General features: G+C 36.5%; 1 protein-coding gene across 5 annotated transcripts in view; it reads left to right on the forward strand.

Annotated features, from left to right (window-relative positions):
* ZC3H12C (zinc finger CCCH-type containing 12C) overlaps nucleotides 1-19520 on the forward strand; it is a 79810-nt gene that overhangs the window by 31972 nt on the left and 28318 nt on the right. For 4 of the 5 annotated variants that reach the window (XM_071212320.1, XM_058289402.1, XM_058289401.2 and 1 more), the window contains exon 2: nucleotides 7439-8196. In XM_071212320.1, coding sequence (XP_071068421.1) covers nucleotides 7511-8196 — 686 coding nt within the window. In that variant the 5' untranslated portion in view covers nucleotides 7439-7510. Of the gene's footprint in view, nucleotides 1-5531; nucleotides 5553-7438; nucleotides 8197-19520 lie in introns of those variants that run through there. The other variant, XM_058289404.2, reaches the window with a different exon arrangement.

The raw sequence follows: 19520 nt of genomic DNA on the forward strand, positions 1-19520 counted from the left end.
AATTGGCAATAAATTATAATACTAGAGATGCTATATCCTAGTTTTTAATGGGCTTAAAGTACCCTATAAATTAAACCATGGGCTTAATTATTTCATTAACATTACTGTAACCTTTGGCAGAAAAGAATAGTTCTTGTTTGAGAAATTAGTTTAGCATTTTGGACCTAAAAATTGTATTAGCCTGAAAATATTTCACATATTTCTAAATTTGCTAACATTTTTGAATGCCATACATTAGTAAAATATTAAGCTCTGGGCAAAAATACCTGTAGACAAATGGTGATCAACAATATCATACTTTATATTTTAGTTTTCTTCTCAGAAGCAGCAATAAGTTTTAGGTGTTCCCTGGACATAAAGAGTGTTTTCAGTGAGTAACTGAAAAACTATTAATGTATAGAATAGATCTTCTATTTTGTAAACAGAGAAGGTCTCATTTGCATTTGAGTGGATACAATAAGAAAGAACATGGATAGGAAACCAGTGTTACTAGTTCCCAAGTATTCACAAATGTTCCCAGTTGTGAATAGATTCTGTATTTGTGTGAAAATAAGAGACTGATGTAGATTGTTTGGCATGTTCTAACCAAGTGTTATATTTTTAGAGTTCACTGTCATATAATGAAGAAGTCTGGGCACTCTACATAAATCAACCTATGTTAGAAAATTATATGTTAAGAGCAGTTCTTTGCCTTCATTCTTGAAATTTTCACTGGAATAAAAAGGTGATTCATGTGTGTAGGCATCTGTATGTGTCTCTGTGTATTATGTGTGTGTGTATTTGCCATCACATAAGTAGGTAGTAGCATAGCTATGGGTTTCCTTTTTCTTTAGTAGGGAAATATTCTCACAATGTCTTATAATTTAAATTCGGATTGAATTGTTTTTTCATAATCAGAGGCCACTCCAAATATGACTTCTGCAGCTATCAAAAGCAAGTAGACAATAGTATTACCAGTGTGGTTTAATCTGGAACTTTGAAGTATGTCAGGAACACCAACCTTCCTCACTGAAGGGGCTTATTTTTGTTTACTTTATAGCTTTTATAACTTTTCTTATTTCCAGCAAAGTTAACTTGTACCTGAACTGAAATTTGAGTAGTACACCTAAATAAATTACATGAAATACAAATAGTTTTAATAGGCATAAAATCGTGTTCTATATTAAAGCTTAGTAAAAGATTTTTCCTTTTATTGAATTGCATAATTAACTAGTATTCATAATAAAAGAATTTTACTTTCCTATTTGACATAAACAAAATGGACTGTTCTGATAGTTTGAAGTTACATAGTTTTGCCAAAGTGTAGAATTTAGATAACTCATTTGGCACCAAGTTAGGCCAAACTTTTTTTTTTTATCTTAACTATAATTTTTAGTGGTCGTTACTTTTGAAATATCAATTCTCATTGTAAGCCCTTAAACTTTTTCTTTCATTCTTATTTCCATCTGCTTTATTGGTTTTATTATCTTGCAACAAATTAACAAATACTTAAATACTTTTTAGATATTCTACTACTTCCAGGGAAATGGTTTACTATAACGTCTCATTTCACCATTAACTCATTTATTAAAGAAAAGGGATTACTACTTTGACACACCTCAAGTAGAAAGGAAAGCTAATTGTCTAGGATACAGCCTGAACTTTTTGGAAACATGCAACTTTTACTACTTTAAAATATAATTGGTTTCTTTGTTTCCTGCATTACAAACAGCTAGGAAAAGCTGAAGTCTGCCCAAGCCAGGTGTTTCTTGTTGGCAGCCTGCTGCCTAATGACTGTGCTCTCAGCGAGCAGCTGCCTTCCAGTGGGCTTTGTATGGGCTATTGTTGCTGCACACCCCTCGTTAATACACATGCTGCCCGGGGCAGACCCAGAGAATGACATCAACTTGCTTATCTTAGAAACCTGCGAACCTGACGCTGGGTGCTGAGGTTGGCTTGCATCTGCCTGGCCAACTAATTGTGAGCTTTCCGGCCTATGATTGGCTGCTATTCCACTCGGTAATAGGTTAAGCAAAGACACTGCCATTCCATCTGCTCAACCATTCATTGTTCTTCTTGCTTGCCTGCAAGTCTGCAGCTAAAACTGTGTTAAGGAGTACTGCTGAAGCTGCTACAGAAGCCAATGTCTTTGTATTTTACTGCTAACGTGAGTATCTGTGCTGTTTTCCATGCCTTGGAAGTTAAACTTGGCTAAATATTTAGAGGATTCATTTGAACTCTGTTAAGGATAGAGAGCACCTCAAGTGAAAGCCTAAAAATTATTATACAGTGCCAAAATCCAGAAAATTGAATTATTTCTGCCTGTGAGGCAGATTTTTGTGTTTTTATATTCTGGAGTTGTATTATTAGTTACAGCACCATGAACATTTTACAAGGCTTTAGGGATTGGTATGTAATCATTTGGAACTTAAAGACAAGTTATAATAATGTTCTGATATTTTGATAAATGGTGAATTTAGATTTTGTCATCTTGTCAAATTCTTATGTTCCTTAGGGTATCACTGTCATACCTGGGTGCTGTAAAATGATGGTAACATTTGATAGATATTCCATTGTCTAAAGAGTCTAGCTTGGGGATATGGATTAAGATAGGTGTTTCAAACAGATTGTTTTAAATATGATTAAGCATTCAGTTGCTTCAGCAGCAGTTTTAATGTTCATATATTTTCCTAATTTCTTCTCTCCATCTTTTTTTTTTCTTGCATTAGTTTCAGATATTAGATTGAAGATGTCATTCCAAGAACTAATGCTTTCAAGAGTTCTGTATTGGGGAAGAGAGGAGGAGACAAAGACGTTCATCCATCAGTTGGGAGGGAAAGCAAGCGCATAAAGGGTTAAAAGGGGTTTTCATTTTTACCACATGCCCTATTGTGTGAACATATGCATAAGTCTATTGAAAGTTTTCAGAAGATGGGCAGGCCACCAGTTGCTGGTCTCCTGCAGTTCCAGTAGACATCTGTTGCCCCAGAGCATTAACCAATCTGTTCAAAGGGACATCCCTCCTTTGTTAGCTAGAGGGATGCAGACAACAGCACTCACAGAAGTACAATGGTGATTAAATACACAGAGACTACAGCAGTAGGTATTTATTACATATTCATTATTTATTTTCATTGTTCTCATAGTATTGCCATTTGGATAACAACCAGAACCCACTTTTATGGTGTTGTAACTTTACATTACAAACAAATATATTGCTTTAACAAGTTAATGGTCTAATATGCCTGGTTTAATATGAGACTTTTTAGAATATTAAAAATATTTTTTTTCACCTGATTTCAGATGGATTACCCAGGTTAACTAGTGAGAACTTTCAGGAAATCTGCTCACTCACTAAATTGGGAGATTTGAGTACATACAATAAATTTCTGTAAATAGCCATTATGTCATAAACCTGCATTCAACTAATATAAAGTGTTCTTTTTTGACACTTAAAAAAATTGGTTATACTTCTTCATAACCTAAAAAATATACAAGAAAATTTAGGTTGTTTCCAACAAATGGTATTATTTAATTTTTAAACTTACTAGGCCCTTAACAAGAAAAATTGAGTTTCAGATACAGTATGTGGAAGGAATCTAGATTTATAAGTATAGAAATCTGTTTTCAGGCATTATATTTTGCCTAATCTCTTTTGTGTTTCAAAAATATAGTATATAAAGGCCAGTTATAATGGGTCCCTGATAAAATGTTTAAACATTAAGCCATGTTTCTTACAGTTTTTTAATAACTAAGGGAACATAATTCCAGACCTACTTTGCATGGGAAACTTTGTGCTGCTGCTCAATGAAATGAAGAAAGTTACTCTTACTAGCTATTGGTTAATTTAAAATTGATTTACATAAGTTTGCATTTGAGTAATACAATAGCCCAGAAATCTAATAAATGATTTAGAAATTGAGGAAAAACTATTTTCAACTTTATATGAAGTAATAAATTTTGTAATGTTATTAGAGTCTCTTTATTTTCTTCTTCAAAATTGAATTGATAACTTTTAAGATGCTGAACAAAAATAAAGGTCAGATGCCATTTTTTGTCCTAAAGTTACTTACAATAATTCCCTTGTAAGTTTTGTACGTTCCATTCCATTAACAAGTACTACAGCCTATGAAAATATTTTTTCATCTACTTTTAAAATCGTAAGACTAACATTTTAAATTTTTTTAATGATTTCAGGGTATTGCCAAATTCTGTTATTTTTCAGTGCCATATCAAGTCAGGGTAGTCTTTTGCAAGTTATAAGTGAGTAAGGAAGCATTTTTGCTACTAAAGTTTTGAAAACCAAATCTTTACCATTTATGTCAATACAAATCAGGTTAGTTCAAATTTGTATCATGGAGTAGAAAAAATAGATGTGGTCTATAAGCCTGGTAATTGAACTCATTTGTCCTTATTTGTACTATTTCACATTTTGTCTGTTACTTTACAGGTTCTAAAAGTTATTTAACTACTTGTTTAGAACAAGATGACATTCAGTAACTTTCTCTGAGCTAACCAGTGCAGTTGAGAAGATGGAGAGGGCTGTCAGTATGTAAAAAGTTTAACAAGAATATTTAAAAAGAAAAATTGTGTTTCCTAAGTAAAATTAGATGGAAATAAAAATAGAGTTGGTAAAGTTTACATTTATCTTTAGTATTAAAAATCACGTTGGTCCAATTATTGTAAACTTTGAATTAAGATACTTTATACAAATAAGATGAATTTACACTAATTAAAGTTGATGTGGTATTCATTAAATATATTGACATAAATGAGTTTTATCTAGCTTGATTTTATAAAAAGCAAACAACTGATTTGGAAATCACTTATTTTGGGGAAAAAATCACTTTTTTTATTCTATCTATAGATAGATCTGTCTTTATTATATAGCTATTCTATCATTATAGCTATATAATAAAATTACATAGCAGAGATTTTTAAATTATATGAAGGTGTTATAGAAATATTTAAATATTTTAGTGGTTTATTTTCATTTTAAAAACTTTACAACACCTGGCTTTGTTTCTTTGAAAAATGTGAAAATTAAGAATAATTTCACTTATCCTCTTAACACACATTTATGTTCCGCTCCAGCTGTATTTTTATAAAGTATTTACCTTATACAGTAAAAAAGAGTACTACAGATTAATATTAAAATAATATTTCCTAGTTCAATTCAGGAATTTGGTCAGTGAGTCATTATCTTGAAGAATTATCTCACAGCAGTACTTATGCCAAACCCAAACTTTTCAGGGGAGATCAAAAATGTTGCCCGTTAAATACACTTCCTGCAGTCAGAGCAGATTGTGGGGTTTACAGAACAATGATGTCGGAGCTTTCAGATTGGTTTGGCAGCTGCATTGTTCTCAGAGGGTAAACCAGACGCACTTAAGTCCCAGTCTCTTTTATAGGCTTTTGTTCATACCAAATTATTCTTTCACTGTGCTAGCATTCATGATGGCATGTTAAAGGAGTGCAGCTTAGCAACCAGCTTCTGGTTGCCAGGCAGCCCAGCTTCCAATAGGTTTCCCTTGTTTAAGATACTTTTGGTGGGGAGCTCTACCAAGGCCACGGTGCAGGTTTTTCTTTTAACTGTATCCCTTTATTACGATGCTGTTGTGATTTGTTACTTGCATTATGGTGTCAGTATATTACAGTAGTTAATAAATCACTGAGTGTAATGATTTGCTTTCAAAATCCTTTAATTCTAAATAATTGGGCTCATGCATATCCATTTTAATAGGAAAAAATGGAAATGGATACAGCTTCATAATGGAGCAGATGTTTTTGGATGGACTTCTCCTACAGGACATTTCTTTTTATCAGTTAAGCAATCAGGAGCTCAGAGACTTTGATGGTTCTTTAAAACTAAAGAATTCTATGTTATTAGAAGAACAATGACATTAAATTTATCTTTAATGTTATCTGTTTTCTCAGGGGATAAAACCTGAAGAATATCCTCTAGAAGTGAGCAGAAGGAATTTTAAGTATATTGTTATCAAGCTAAAGATTCCCTAGTATTTACCGTATTTATTTCATTATGTAGAAATACTTCACTCTCTAATAAGTTCAAGTGCACATTCAGATTGTGACATAAAAGAAAATAACTTAGCATTTTCTTTTAACATTTATAGAATAGCTCCTTTCTAGTGTAAATAAGATGTTGAAGAGCTTTAGAATAAAATATTTCCCCAATTTTCTTTTTTAGATTATTTAAATAGGTGTTTTATGACATTCTCAAAGTCAACTACCTCTGGCTTGCTAATTTTAACTCTGGTGGAACATTGAAATTGCCTTAAAAAGTAGGCTGCTGATGTGAGTATACTGCTTACAATGCAGCAAAAGAGGAAATAATTTTATTTTGCTTAGTACTTGTTAGTAGAGGAATAACAATTATTACCAATAGACTTGAAAGAAAAACAGTAAAACAGCAAAAGCATTTTAACGATAAAAGCATTCCTGGGGGGTGGGGTGAGGAATGGGAGAAAAGATGACTTAATCAAATGTTAGAGCAAATGATGGTTAATTAATCTGATGGAATGTGGAAATATTTTGTCATGCAATTCAAGAAATTGAGATATAACTTTTTTTAATGTATTTACTTATTTGCTGCCAACTTCAATTGAAGTATTTATTTTCTTGGTTTGCCATTAATGTGCAGACTAAAATAACTTTTTTCCCCTGGGAACAAAAATAGACTATAGTATCCCTGACACTTAATGAGGGTGGCCTAACATTAAAAATTGTATTCCATTGCCACTTCTGATGGTCACAAAATAATGATTATTAGGACAACTAATATGTTCTTTATAATGTGTTCATCTCTAGAATATGATTCACTTTGTAACTACTTAATTCCTTGATGGTTATTTTAGAAAACATGCTCTTTCATTGCAATATCTAAATTATGTTTGAAGCTTATTTTAGGTTGTTGTTAAGATTGACCCAAATTAATTATAATATTTCAAGTATTTGAAGTTAGTGCTCCCCTTTGTTTCCATGTGGCTTTCCCTTTTAAAGAATTTTCACAGATTTTTAGGAATTCTGTTAGAGAACATGTATATAACCTGGTCATGGCATATCTAAAATGTGGTTTATAATGATGTCCTATGTGCCACTCTAGAGGCATGGGCTTTTCTAAAAGTGGAGAAATCGCTTCTATCTAGTTGGAGAAGCAGTGTGATATGGTGGGACAAGGATGAGTTTTGGAGTTGGACAAACCTGGGTTTAAAATTCAGTTCCACTCTTTGTTTTGTTGCCTTGGAGGCATCACACGGACTTTCTAAATCATAACTTCTTCACCTGAAAAACGGGCTTGATGTTGTCCTGGCAAGGGTGGGATGAGGGATGAGAAGATGGAGACAAAATACAGAGCAGGTGTTCAGGCTATGGTAATTCTCTTCTGACTTGTCCACTGGGACAAAAACAAAATAGTAAATATTTTTCTTTTCTCCCATAGGAATACGGGGCCCTTTGCATTCAGGATTACAGGAAAGGCAACAAGGTGGAGTCAAGTACACGGAGCAGCTTCATGGGCCTGAAGGATCGCCAGGGGCATGACCTCGGCCACCTCTACGGGGAAAGCCCTGACCCACGTTTAAGTGCAGCTGTTTCTTGGCCAATGGTAGGAAAGCCAACAATGGAGAAAGATAGTTCCGCAAAGGAAGATACAGAAAAAGAGATGCCTGAAGAGAATGCAAGCTCTGGTGACTCCGAAGAAAGCACAAATTCTGAAAATGAGTCAGAGCAATTGAGTAGCATTTCAGAAGAGCCATGCTTATTCACCAAGACGCACAGGCAACTGTGTAGGTCTCCCGGTTTAGAGCCTCATGTACTCAAACGCAGTGAGGTTTTGCAAGACTTTAAAACCGAGGATGCCCAGACTCTTCCCAAGGAGGTAAAGAAGCCCCCTGATGTGGTGCGAGAATACCAAACAAAACTGGAGTTTGCACTGAAGTTAGGTTATTCTGAAGAACAGGTACAGCTTGTGCTAAACAAACTTGGTACCGATGCTTTAATCAATGATATTTTGGGAGAACTTGTCAAACTTGGGAATAAAAGTGAGACTGATCAAACAGTTAGTACAATTAACAGTATAATGCGGGAAACATCTTCCCTGGAATCTCAGAGATCTGAATCGCCAATGCAAGAGATTGTAACAGATGATGGTGAAAATCTGAGACCAATAGTTATAGATGGCAGCAATGTGGCAATGAGGTAAGTGGGAAAATGTTTACCAATAATTATCACCAAACAATCTTTAAAAGATATTTCTAATTGTGTGGCTGTTTCTACTTGTGCTTGAAGTCAAGATTATTCCAACTCTCAACAAGAGCTTACATATTTCTCTTTTAGCCTTCTATTCCTCTACTTCCAGGGTGCTCAGCCATCCTTGCCACCAAAGGGAGCATTGCCCAGATGTTTCTTTTTTACTTCATCTGGCTAAATTGCTATGGTATAAAACCTTCTGTATGTTCCTGGTTTAGTGTTGATCACTAGTTGTAAATGAAGAACTTGATTATGACACTCTGCAGCAATTTTGGGATCTAGTCAAATAAATAGCCTAGTTCTACTTGAAGTTAAAAAACCATAAGGGGAAAACACTAACTCTTTTAGAAAATAAACTATTTATTTCTGTGGATTTGGGAACAAATCAAAGCTCTAGTTTCAAGTTTTTGTTCCATTTAAGAACTGGTATTCAAAAGTAATTATTTAGGAACTCGGGGGGAAAAAAACTAAAAGCAGAGCTTCTAATGCAATATTTTTTGATGAATTGTAGTGGTTCAAAATTTAAAGTGCATCTAAATTCAATCAGTACGTAGTTAATGACCTGTTTAACAGAGCACTATGGGGACATAAGAATAGATAAAGGCATCAGTTCTTCGTGGGCTGCAAATGAAATATAATGTGAGGCACATCTAATTTTAAACTTCCTAATAGCTATTAATATATTAAAAAGTAAAAGGAACACATGAAATTAATTTGAATGATATCTTTTATTTAAGCTAATATCCCCAAGATACCATTTCAACATGTATTTCCAATGAAAATTATTGAGATATTTTACAATGTTTTTTAATAGTCTTCAAAGTCTTACGTGGATGTTACATTTATAGCACATCTCAGTTCCAACTACCACATTTTAAGTGCTCAGTAGCCACCTGGGGCTAGTGGCTACTGGATTGGACAGTAGAGTTCTAGACTCCACGCAGACCTACCAAGTCAAGCACCAGGTGTAGCCCAGCCATCTCCTTTTGTAAGAAGAACGCTAATGATGCAAAATTCTCAAAATTTGAGAACCACAGTGGGAGTAAGTTCTTCAGTATAGCGTATAAGAAGAAACAACACATAATCCTCACCTCACAATTATCTTTTCAAGGAGAGGCAGTATTGCCCTTTTCTCGTTTATAAGCAAACCTAGATTTATAGAATTTAAATTACTTGGGAAGTGGACTTGGCCCAGTGGTTAGGGCGTCCGTCTACCACATGGGAGGTCCGCAGTTCAAACCCCGGGCCTCCTTGACCCGTGTGGAGCTGCCCCATGTGCAGTGCTGATGCGCGCAAGGAGTGCCCTGCCACGCAGGGGTGTCCCCCGCGTAGGGGAGCCCCACGCACAAGGAGTGCACCCTGTAAGGGGAGCCACCCAGCATGAAAGAAAGTGCAGCCTGCCCAAGAATGGCTCCACACACACGGAGAGCTGACACAACAAGATGACGCAACAAAAAGAAACACAGCTTCCCAGTGCCGCTGATAAGTATAGAAGCAGAGAAGAACACAGCGAATGAACAGAGAGCACACAACTGGCAGGGGGCGGGGCGGTGAGGAGAGAGAAATAAATAAATAAATCTTTAAAAAAATAAAAAAATTCCTTACCAAAGGCAAAACACAATTTAAACCCAAATATGTCTGGCTTCAAAGTCTACTCTTTCCTTGTGTAATGAAAGAGAAAAACACGTTGAAAAGATTTTGAATGCCAAGGTAGAGAATTTAAATTAGGCTCTGTAATTCAAGAATAATTGAAGGTTTTGAGTAGAGGCTATCAACAGTAGAGTTGTGCCTTACATGGATAATCTGGCAGTGATGCTTAAACTGGATTGTCAGAGGTAGAGACTAGAGGCAAGGAGATGAGTTGGAGGTAAGCCCCCCTTCCTAGTGGAGTAAAGAGGGTCTTAACAAGAGTTGCAGAGGTACGGAATGTACCTCAGGCTTAAGAAGCCCTTCTGTAAGATATCCTCGCTAACCTCTTTCCCAACCTTGGCCACAGAATGATATTTTTCTTATAATAATCCAGAACTAGTTAATGACTACCTTAACAGAGCAATGACATTTAAGCCCCAAATCCATAAAATTGCCAAGGGAAAGAGAAATGAGGGAAGATACTAGATCCCTGAGGACGACTCTGTGCCAGAATCACTGGAGGAGTTTTTAAACATGTATCTTCTCAGGCTCTACTCTTGGAGAACCTGATTCAGCAGGGCTACAGTAGAGCCCAAGTGACTATACTTTATAAAAGTGCCGCCGGCATTTCTGATACTTCCAATGCTGAAAGTGTTGCCTTCCACGCAGAAGAAAGGAATGATCCAAGGATGCTGTAATGCAGAAAGCTTAGTGTTAGAAAAGCCCCAAGACGTGTCTATCCTGAAACTCAAGAGGAAGTCTGCAGGGAGAGAATATCTTGTGGAGAAGTCAGGAAGAAATACTGGAAAAAGACCAGAGGCTTGAGAGCCAGACAGTCACTCCTCATCGGGAATGCCATGTGCTCTTGAAGGTAGAAGCCCAAATGCAGGGGGGTTGAGAAATGAAGGAGTCGAGACAGTATTATTTGACAGAGGAAGAAGGAAAATTGAGAACGAGTTTTTTGTTTTTAAGAGTGAGGGGAAGGGGTAGTAGTCTCCATAGGAGAGAAAGAACAATAGCAAGAGAGAGGCAAGTTTAATTTTTAAAGCGAAGTTCTAAAGGAGGATGCAAGAAAGTACAAGTGGAGAATGGGACATTGAAGGGAAATGCACTTTTAGAGATTTATAAGACTTGCAGTCCATTGAAATGAATTTTTAAGATGGATGTCCTTTAGGTAAGTGATGCCCAGTCAGGTCAGCTCATATGAGTGAAATCTACCTCCCAGTTGAGATGGAAAATACTTGATAAAAAGTTTACATGACGCCCTAAAACTTACTCATTCCACATGGGGAACTTATCCACAGGAAAACTTTAAAGCATTTCAAACAACCCATTCTTATATAATCACAAAAGCAAACTTCTGCCCCTGTATTATTTTGGCACCATCCTTTTTCCCTTGATATAAAGATAGGACAGCGCAGATTTGATACTTCTCCAACATACAGTTTAGTCTGATGCTTAAACTGAAGTGCTTCAGGCAGTCCCTAGAGAACAAGTTGACAGGAATTGTGTGATACTATGTCCATAACAAAGTATACAAAGTCATTTAAAAACACATATCTGTTTCAGATCCAAAATCTTAATGTTATGAAAATGCAGGGATATTTCAACCGTTTCATGCTGCCTAAAATATGAGGTGCTTTTACTTTTGAAATAAATTTTTATGCATAAGCTTAGCAAACCTATTATATATGCATACATATAAATGTATATGTATAGTAATAGTATAGTAAATGTGGGGGATTGGTTAAAAATCGAGTACTATTTTATTTCCTTTCTGATCTCCCAGGCAGATGCATTTTGTAGGTTAGATGAGTATTTTTTAGTTTCATGTAAATGCCGGCCATAGAGCTGGTATAAATGATTCTTTGGATTTAAATTAAAAGTAGGAAAGTTAAAGGTGTTTTCATTAAAAGTACCTAAACAGACTTTTTAAAAGCATTTTTAATTTGCTACATACTACTTTTATAATTCTGAGCAAGTTGTTTAAATTCTCCAGCCTCAGGCTTCACATTTGTAGAAAAGAGAATTCTTACGTTACAGGCTGGTTATTAGGATTAGAGATAATTAATACCAAGTGCCTGTATGTAATAGGTGCTCAATAAATTATAGTTGTTATTGCATTAAATAGCAAATCTCACAGTCCAGGATATAGTAGCTAATGTAATGAAAAGTTAATTATCTCAGGTTTTTCATGCAACATTTAACAATCACAGCAATTTAACAATCCATCTTATTCTCATGATTTATAGGTGTATTTTCATTTTCACTTCAAGTTTATACCACCAGTGGGTTTTCAGTGATGATTTTTACAGGTTCATAAAAGAACCTTGGGCTCTTGGAAAGAGGTGGACTCCAAAGTTGCCCAGGGCCTTCAATTTCCCAGTCCAAACTGTAGTAGCCTTTTTCATGGCTTGATCTGCAAATACATTTCGTCTTATTATGTGGTTAAGTTCTACAATGGATTACAGAAATCTGTTGGAGAAGTGGCTATTTCAGTTCCCATTGGCATTAGAAAGCCTCTGTTCTTCAAAATTTGGCCGCTAGCACGACAGACCCCCAGCGCATACCTGCTGTCAGTGTATTCACTTTGGTGGCCTCCTTCCCAGGAACTCCAAAAACAGCTCCCCGGAGTACACAGTGTGCTAACTCTTAGTTTACACAACAGGTCTCTTCCCAACAGATTAACACCACCAAGTGACAAGAAAGGAGCGTGTTCCTGTAACAGGGACCCCTTTACTCAGGAACGTCAGAGGAGAAAGAACAGGTAGAAGTTTGTCCAGAGGTACCCACAATTCAGTTCTTTGTCTGGGTCTGGGTAAGATGAAAGAGGTCAGTAAAAATTGCAGAATATTCAAAAAAAAAAAAACAGGAAAAAAGGCAGGAAAAGAGAAATAGATTCATTAGGTTCTCCTGTTCCCATCTCTAAGATTCCCGCATTTTGTCAATCGTACTCATGTGCCTTTTACCAGTTATTTCCTGCCAGCTTTCCATGGGGTGACAGTCTCCTAGAGGAAGTAGTAAAGCTTCATAGTGAGGTTGTGTCCCTGGTGTCTTCCTCTTTTTTTCCAGCATTCCTTTTGCTAATGTCCTAGCTTCTGGCATTAGTGATATATTGACTTTTCAGTAGGGACTCCCTCTTATTGGTTGGTGGCTCCAGATAAGTATTTACACCCATTGTGAAAAATTCTATAACTGGGCAGCTAAGACTGCAGTCTTAAGTTGCTTTTCGTCTTCATATATCTCTGTATTTTCCCAAAAGTGGGTTGCTACTGCTAATGCCTGACAAACTGCCTTTGCCACCCAACTATCTTTTCTCTTGCTTGTACTTGAATTCTTAGCAACAAGGCTGCCACAAAAGAAGGAAAGACTAAGTGTTTGTTCTGATGTGCCCTGAATCCATCCCTGTAAATTTAGAAAATGCCTCGGTGAGCCACTAATGAAAAGCGACGGGAGGCTCATCCGACAGCAGCACTGTGCTTTTCCCAGCTCCCCTTCTGCCAGAGGTTCCTAGGACTGCCAGCAGCAGCCCGGTATCCTCAGGGCCTGAGGAGGGGCCCGCGCTACTATAGGAGGGAGGTAGCTTCCTGAGACGTGGCACCCCTTGTGAGGGAGGACTTAGCCCCATCATGCCAGTCCCATTAGTCAGCAGCGTCAGTCCATTAGTCAGCCAGAGGCTCTTTCTGGAGCACGGGAAGATAACCTTAAGATGGGGGAAAGGGCACCAAGACTTTTCAGGCTTCGTCATCCTGGCATCCAATATAACTTCAAAGAGGCATTTGAATCACCAAGTTCCAAAGTGGGAGAGCTGATTTTCTTCATGTTGAGGTGAAAAAGAATTTGGTTTGTATAGCACTGGAGCTTTATTCTTATTTTGTTGTTTGATAACTTGACTCCTTTTGTATTCTCTTTCTTCCAGGGCAACTACTCACTAGTCTGACACCTTAATTCTAGAACACTGTCTCTTAGCCAAATTCTCAGACCCCATGTTCCCTCCTCTTAATCATTTCCATCTTCCTAGCTAGTTCTTCACATTCAATATAGGGGGATCTTTTCTTTCTTTTTTTTTTTTTTTAAGAGAAGTTGTAGCTTTAGAGAAAAATACTGCATAAAATACATGGGTTTCCATATACCAACCTACTAGTAACATCTTGTATTTGTATGGTACATTTGCTATAATTAATGAGGGCACATTTTAATAATTGTACTATTAACTATAGTCCATGGTTTAACTTAAGGCTCACTGTTTGTGTTGTATAGTTCCATGAATTTTTAACAGTTTTTATTCTGGTAACATTGCAGCTTAAAATTTCCCCTTTTAACCACATTCAAATATATAATTCAGTATTGTTAATTACATTCACAATATTGTGTTACCATCACCAACCATCTATTACCAAAATGTTTCCATCAGTACAAATAGAAACTATACATTTATACCCTTAACTCCCTATTCCCTACCCATTCCAACCCCTGGTAACCTATATTCTAAAGTGATCATTTCATATCAGTGCAGTCATACAATATTTGGCCTTTGGTGTCTGGCTTATTCCACTTAGCATGTAGTCAAGGTTCATCCATGTTGTCGCACATATCCAAACTTCATTGTTTTTTACAGCTGAATAATATTCCATTATGTGTATGTACACCTCATTTTGTTTATCCATACATGGATAAAGGCACTAGAGTTCCTTGTGTCTTTTGGCCATTGTGAATAATGCCACTATGAACATCAGTATGCACTTAGCAGCTTAAGTCCCTACTTTCTGTTCTTTTGGGTATACACCTAGAAGTGGGTTTGCAAGGTCATATGGTAATTCTATATTTAGCTTTCTGAGGAGCCACTGAACTGTCTTCCACAGTGGCTTCCCCAGTTCACTTCCCACCAGCTCTCCATTTGTAATTTTCCATTTTTTAAATAGTAGCCATTCTAGTGAGTGTTGAAACAGTATCCTATTGGGGTTTTGATTTGCGTTTCCTAATGACTAATAATGTTGAGATCTTTTCATGTGCTTTTGGTCATTTGTATATTGTCTTTGGAGAAAAGTCTGTTCAAGTCTTGCCCATTTTTTAAATTGGGTTGTTTGTCTTTTCGTTATTGATTTGAAAGATTTTTTTGTGTATTCTGGATATTAAACCCTAATGGGATATGTGGTTTCCAAATATTTTCTCCCATTATATAGGTTGTTTTACTTTCATGATAAATTCCTATGATACACAAAAGTTTTTTAATTTTGAGGCAGTCCCATTTATCTCTTTTTTTTCTTTTGTTGCTTGTGCTTTGGGTGTAAAGTCTAAGAAAGCATTGTGTAACACAGTCTTTTGTTGTTGTTACATCATCTTGTTGTGTCAGCTCTCCGTGTGTGCAGTGCCATTCCTGGGCAGGCTGCACTTTCTTTCGCGCTGGGCGCTCTCCTTACGGGGCGCACTCCTTGTGCGTGGGACTCCCCTATGCAGGGACACCCGTGGGGGGCACAGCACTCCTTGCACGCATCAGCACTGCACATGGGCCAGTTCCACATGGGTCAAAGAGGCCTGGGGTTTGAACCGCGGACCTCACATGTGGTAGACGGGCGCCCTAAGCACTGGGCCAAGTCCACTTCCCTGTAACACAGTCTTGAAGGTGCTTCCCTGTGGTTTTTTTACCCCAGAAGTTTTATAGTTCTGACTCTTATATTGAGGTCTTTGATCCTTTTTAGGTTGGTCTTTGTGTATCGTATGAGGTAGGAGTCCACCTTCATTATTTTGCATATGGAGTTCCAGTTTCCTCAGCACTAATTGTGAAGAGATTTTTCTTTCCCCGTTGAGTGGTCTCTGCTTCCTTGTCAAAAATCACTTGGACATAAATGTGAAGGTTGTTTTCTGAACTTTCAATTCAGTCCCATTTCTGTTTAGTTTGCTAAAGGCTGCTGGGAGTAATATACCAAAAATGGGGTTAAAAACTTACGGTTCTGAGGCTGTGAAAATGTCATATCAGGGTTTCATCAGGTGATTCTTTTCTCCCGGAGGACTGGCTGCTGGTTATCCTGGACTCTTGACACACGGCAAGGTACAGTGGCAGCTCTGACAATCTCTGCCTTTTCCTCCAGGCACACTTTTTCCCCCAGCTCAACTGTGGATGATCAAGCACCTGGCAGGGCATAATGGCAGCATTACTCTTCTCTCCCTTCTCCTCATGGCCTTGTTGCTAGCTCTGCTTCAGGCTGCTCCTTCTGTGGCTTTTCTATTTCCTGAGTTTGTCAACTTCTGGAAGCCTCTCTCTGTCTTTGTGGCCTTTTTCTCTGTGTCTGTGACTTTTATTCCTCCATTTATAAAGGACTCCAGTAGGAGGATTAAGACCCACCCTGGACTACACCCTACTCCAGCAATCTAATCACATGGCGCTTAAGTGATCTAATTTAATCAAAGGTTCACAAATAGGTTCAATTTAAGAACGTAATTTTCTGGGGTCCTCATAAAAGACTCAAAACAGCACAATTGGTCTATATATCTATCCCTGGGCCAATATCATGCTGTTTGATTACCATACTTTTGTAACAAGTTTTAAGATTGGTAGGTGTGAGTTCTCAGACTTCTTCTTTTTTCAAAATGGCCCCTTACCCTTCTGTATAAATTGATGATTGTCTTTTCTATTTCTGCAAAGAAGCCTATTGGAATTTTGATTGGGATTGTATTTAATTTGTAAATCTCTTTAGGTAGAATTGACATCTTAACAATAGTTCAGGGTTCTTAACCTTTTTTGTTCCATGGACCTCTTTGCCAGTCAGGTGAAAACCACAGACCCCTTACTAAGTCCACACTCTACTGTGTATTATTTAATAACTATATCATACCTGCACTAACACATCCCCACAAGAATAATGGGTTTTTTAATTCAATTAAATCTCATGGACCCCTGGTTAAGAACCCCTATTCTAGAGTGCTTTTTACTAACCTTATTGTATATCACTATAATCATTTGTTTTTACATTAGTTTTCTGACTATACCACAAACCCTTATTGTAGAGGACTGCCTTTCATTAATCTTTTCAAATTTGCACACTGATGTTCATAGTGGCATTATTCAGAATTACCAAAAGACGGAAACAACCCAAGTGTCCATCAACCAATAAATGGATAAACAAAATGTGGTATATATGTACAGTGGAATACTATGCTGCTGTAAGAAGATATGAAATTGGGACACATGATAACATGGATGAAGCTTGAAGACATGTTAAGTGAAATAAGTCAGACACAAAAGGACAAATATTGCATGGTCTTACTAATTACGAAGAATAAACGTGTGGAGTGGAAGCCTAGAGTATAGGTTATTGAGAGATAAGAGGAGGGCTGTGAAGGAGCACTGATTTAAATATATGTAGAAGTTTTAATTAACTTGATTGTAAAAGTGTGGAAATGGATAGAATTGATGGTAACACATTATAGTGAGTAAAATGCAACTGGTTTATAAACAGGACTGTGGCTGAAAAGGTAGTCTAGAGATGTAAATGTTGATTGAAAGAAAGCTAGAGAATAATCCTGGGACTGAATAACACAGTGAACCCAGAGGTAGAAGAGAACTGAGGTTAATAGTACAAATACAAGAATGTCCTTCTATGAACTAGACAAATGGTTGTCACTATTGCAAGGTGGAAAGATTATGGAGAACTTTGGGAAAAGTACAATTAATGTAGCCTATGGACGATAGTTAACAGAAATGCTGTACTATTGTTATATCATTGCCAAAGATGTACTGTGTTAATAGGGAGTATGAAAAAAATATACCAAATATACGCTGTAGACCGTAGTTAGTGGTAATAGTCTGATATTATCTAATCTTCCACAACAATGTAGTGTCTTGGTGGAAGGGTATTATGTGGGAATTCCACACATGTGCATTATTGTTCTGTAAGTTCACAACCTCTCTAATAAAAATATATTTTAGAAAAAGAAGAGTCACAGACCAGGAATCAATTCTGGCTTTTTCTCTCCGAGATTTAGCTTTTTCACCTGTAAAATGATGATAATAGTATTTGTTTCCCAGGCTTATTGGTGATTTAAAATAAACTGTTACTTTATTTGTAATAGAATATTTGACTTGTCCACCACACCTAAACAGGCCATTGTCTTTCTTGCTAAGTAGTTCAGTCTGATGTCAGCATCAATCCCTTTACTTTCCATACCTCAGTCATTACCCTTTTCCTTTCAAAGCTGCCCTCTAGCTAGAGGGATTTTCATAGCAGAGCCGGGACGTGGTGTTTTAGTAGCCATCATTGCAGAGCACATTCCACCTAGGACAGCTCTGAGCTGTCTACTCTGAACACCTTCCACCTTCCACCTTCCAGGAAAGGTTCCTTTTTAGATGACTCTTCTATTGGAACTTCTAGAAGCTCTTGAAATAAAGTCCTTTGCCAAGTAAAAAAATAAAAATTTCCCCATCAAACCTACCTGGTCCTGGATTTTTCTTTATTGGGAGGTATATATATATATATACGTTTTTTAAATTCAATCTCTTTACTAGTTACTGGATTCTTGAGGTCTTCTTTTTCTTCTTGAGTCTGTAGGTGGTTGTGTTTCTAAGAATTTGTCCATTTCATCTAGGTTATCCAATTTGTTGGCATAAATGTTCATAGTATCCTCTTATAGTCTTTATTTCTGTGAGGTTAGTTGTAATGCCCCCTTCTTCATTTCTGATTTTAGTTGTGTCCTCTCTTTTTTTCTTCATCAGTCTATCTAAAGGTTTGTCAATTTTATTGATCTTTTTAAAGAGCAACTTTTGGTTTTGTTGGTTTTCTCTGATGTTGTTTTTTTATTCTCTATTTCATTTAGCTCTTCCCCAATTTTGTTATTTTAATGTTTCTTTCTTTGGATTTAATTTGCTCTTCTTTCTCTGGTTCTTCCATTTTTGAAGATAGGTCTCTGATCTAAAATCTTTTTTTTTTTTTTAATGGAAGCATTTTAGAGCTATAAGCTTCCCTCCAAGCACTGCTTTTGCTGCTTCCCATATGTTTTGATATGTTGTAATTTCATTTTCATTCACCTCAAGATATTTCCTAATTTCCCATGTGATTTCCTCTCTAACCCATTGGTTACTTAGGAGTATGTTGTTAATTTCCACACATTTACTAATTTTCCATTTCTCCCTCTGTTATTTCTAGCTTTAATCCATTATGATTGGAGAAGATACCTCATAACATTTCAAAATGTTTTAATTTATTGAGACTTGTTTTGTTACTTGTGTTATTGTCTATGCTGGAAAATAGTCCATGTGCACTCAAGAAGAATGTGTAGTCTGTTATTGGGTGAAGATTTCCTTATTGATCCTCTGTCTAGATGCTCTACCCATTATTCAATTTGGTAAATTAAAATCTCCTACAAATAATGTAGAACTATTTCCCCCTTCAAATTTGTAAATATTTGCTTCAGATATTTTGGGGCCCTGCAGTTAAGTTCATATATATTTCTAATTGTTATGTCTTCTTTTTTCACTGACCCTTCATCAGAATATAAAGACCATCTTTGTCCCTTGTAACTGTTTTGACTTATAGCCTGTTTTATCCAATATTAGTATAACTGCCCCAGCCCTCTTTTGGTTACTACTTGCAAGGTATATTTTTTCCCCATCCTTTCATTTTCAACCCACTTATTTCTTTAAATTTAAG

Source organism: Dasypus novemcinctus, chromosome 27, assembly GCF_030445035.2.
Source record: "Dasypus novemcinctus isolate mDasNov1 chromosome 27, mDasNov1.1.hap2, whole genome shotgun sequence".
Lineage (NCBI taxonomy): Eukaryota > Metazoa > Chordata > Mammalia > Cingulata > Dasypodidae > Dasypus > Dasypus novemcinctus.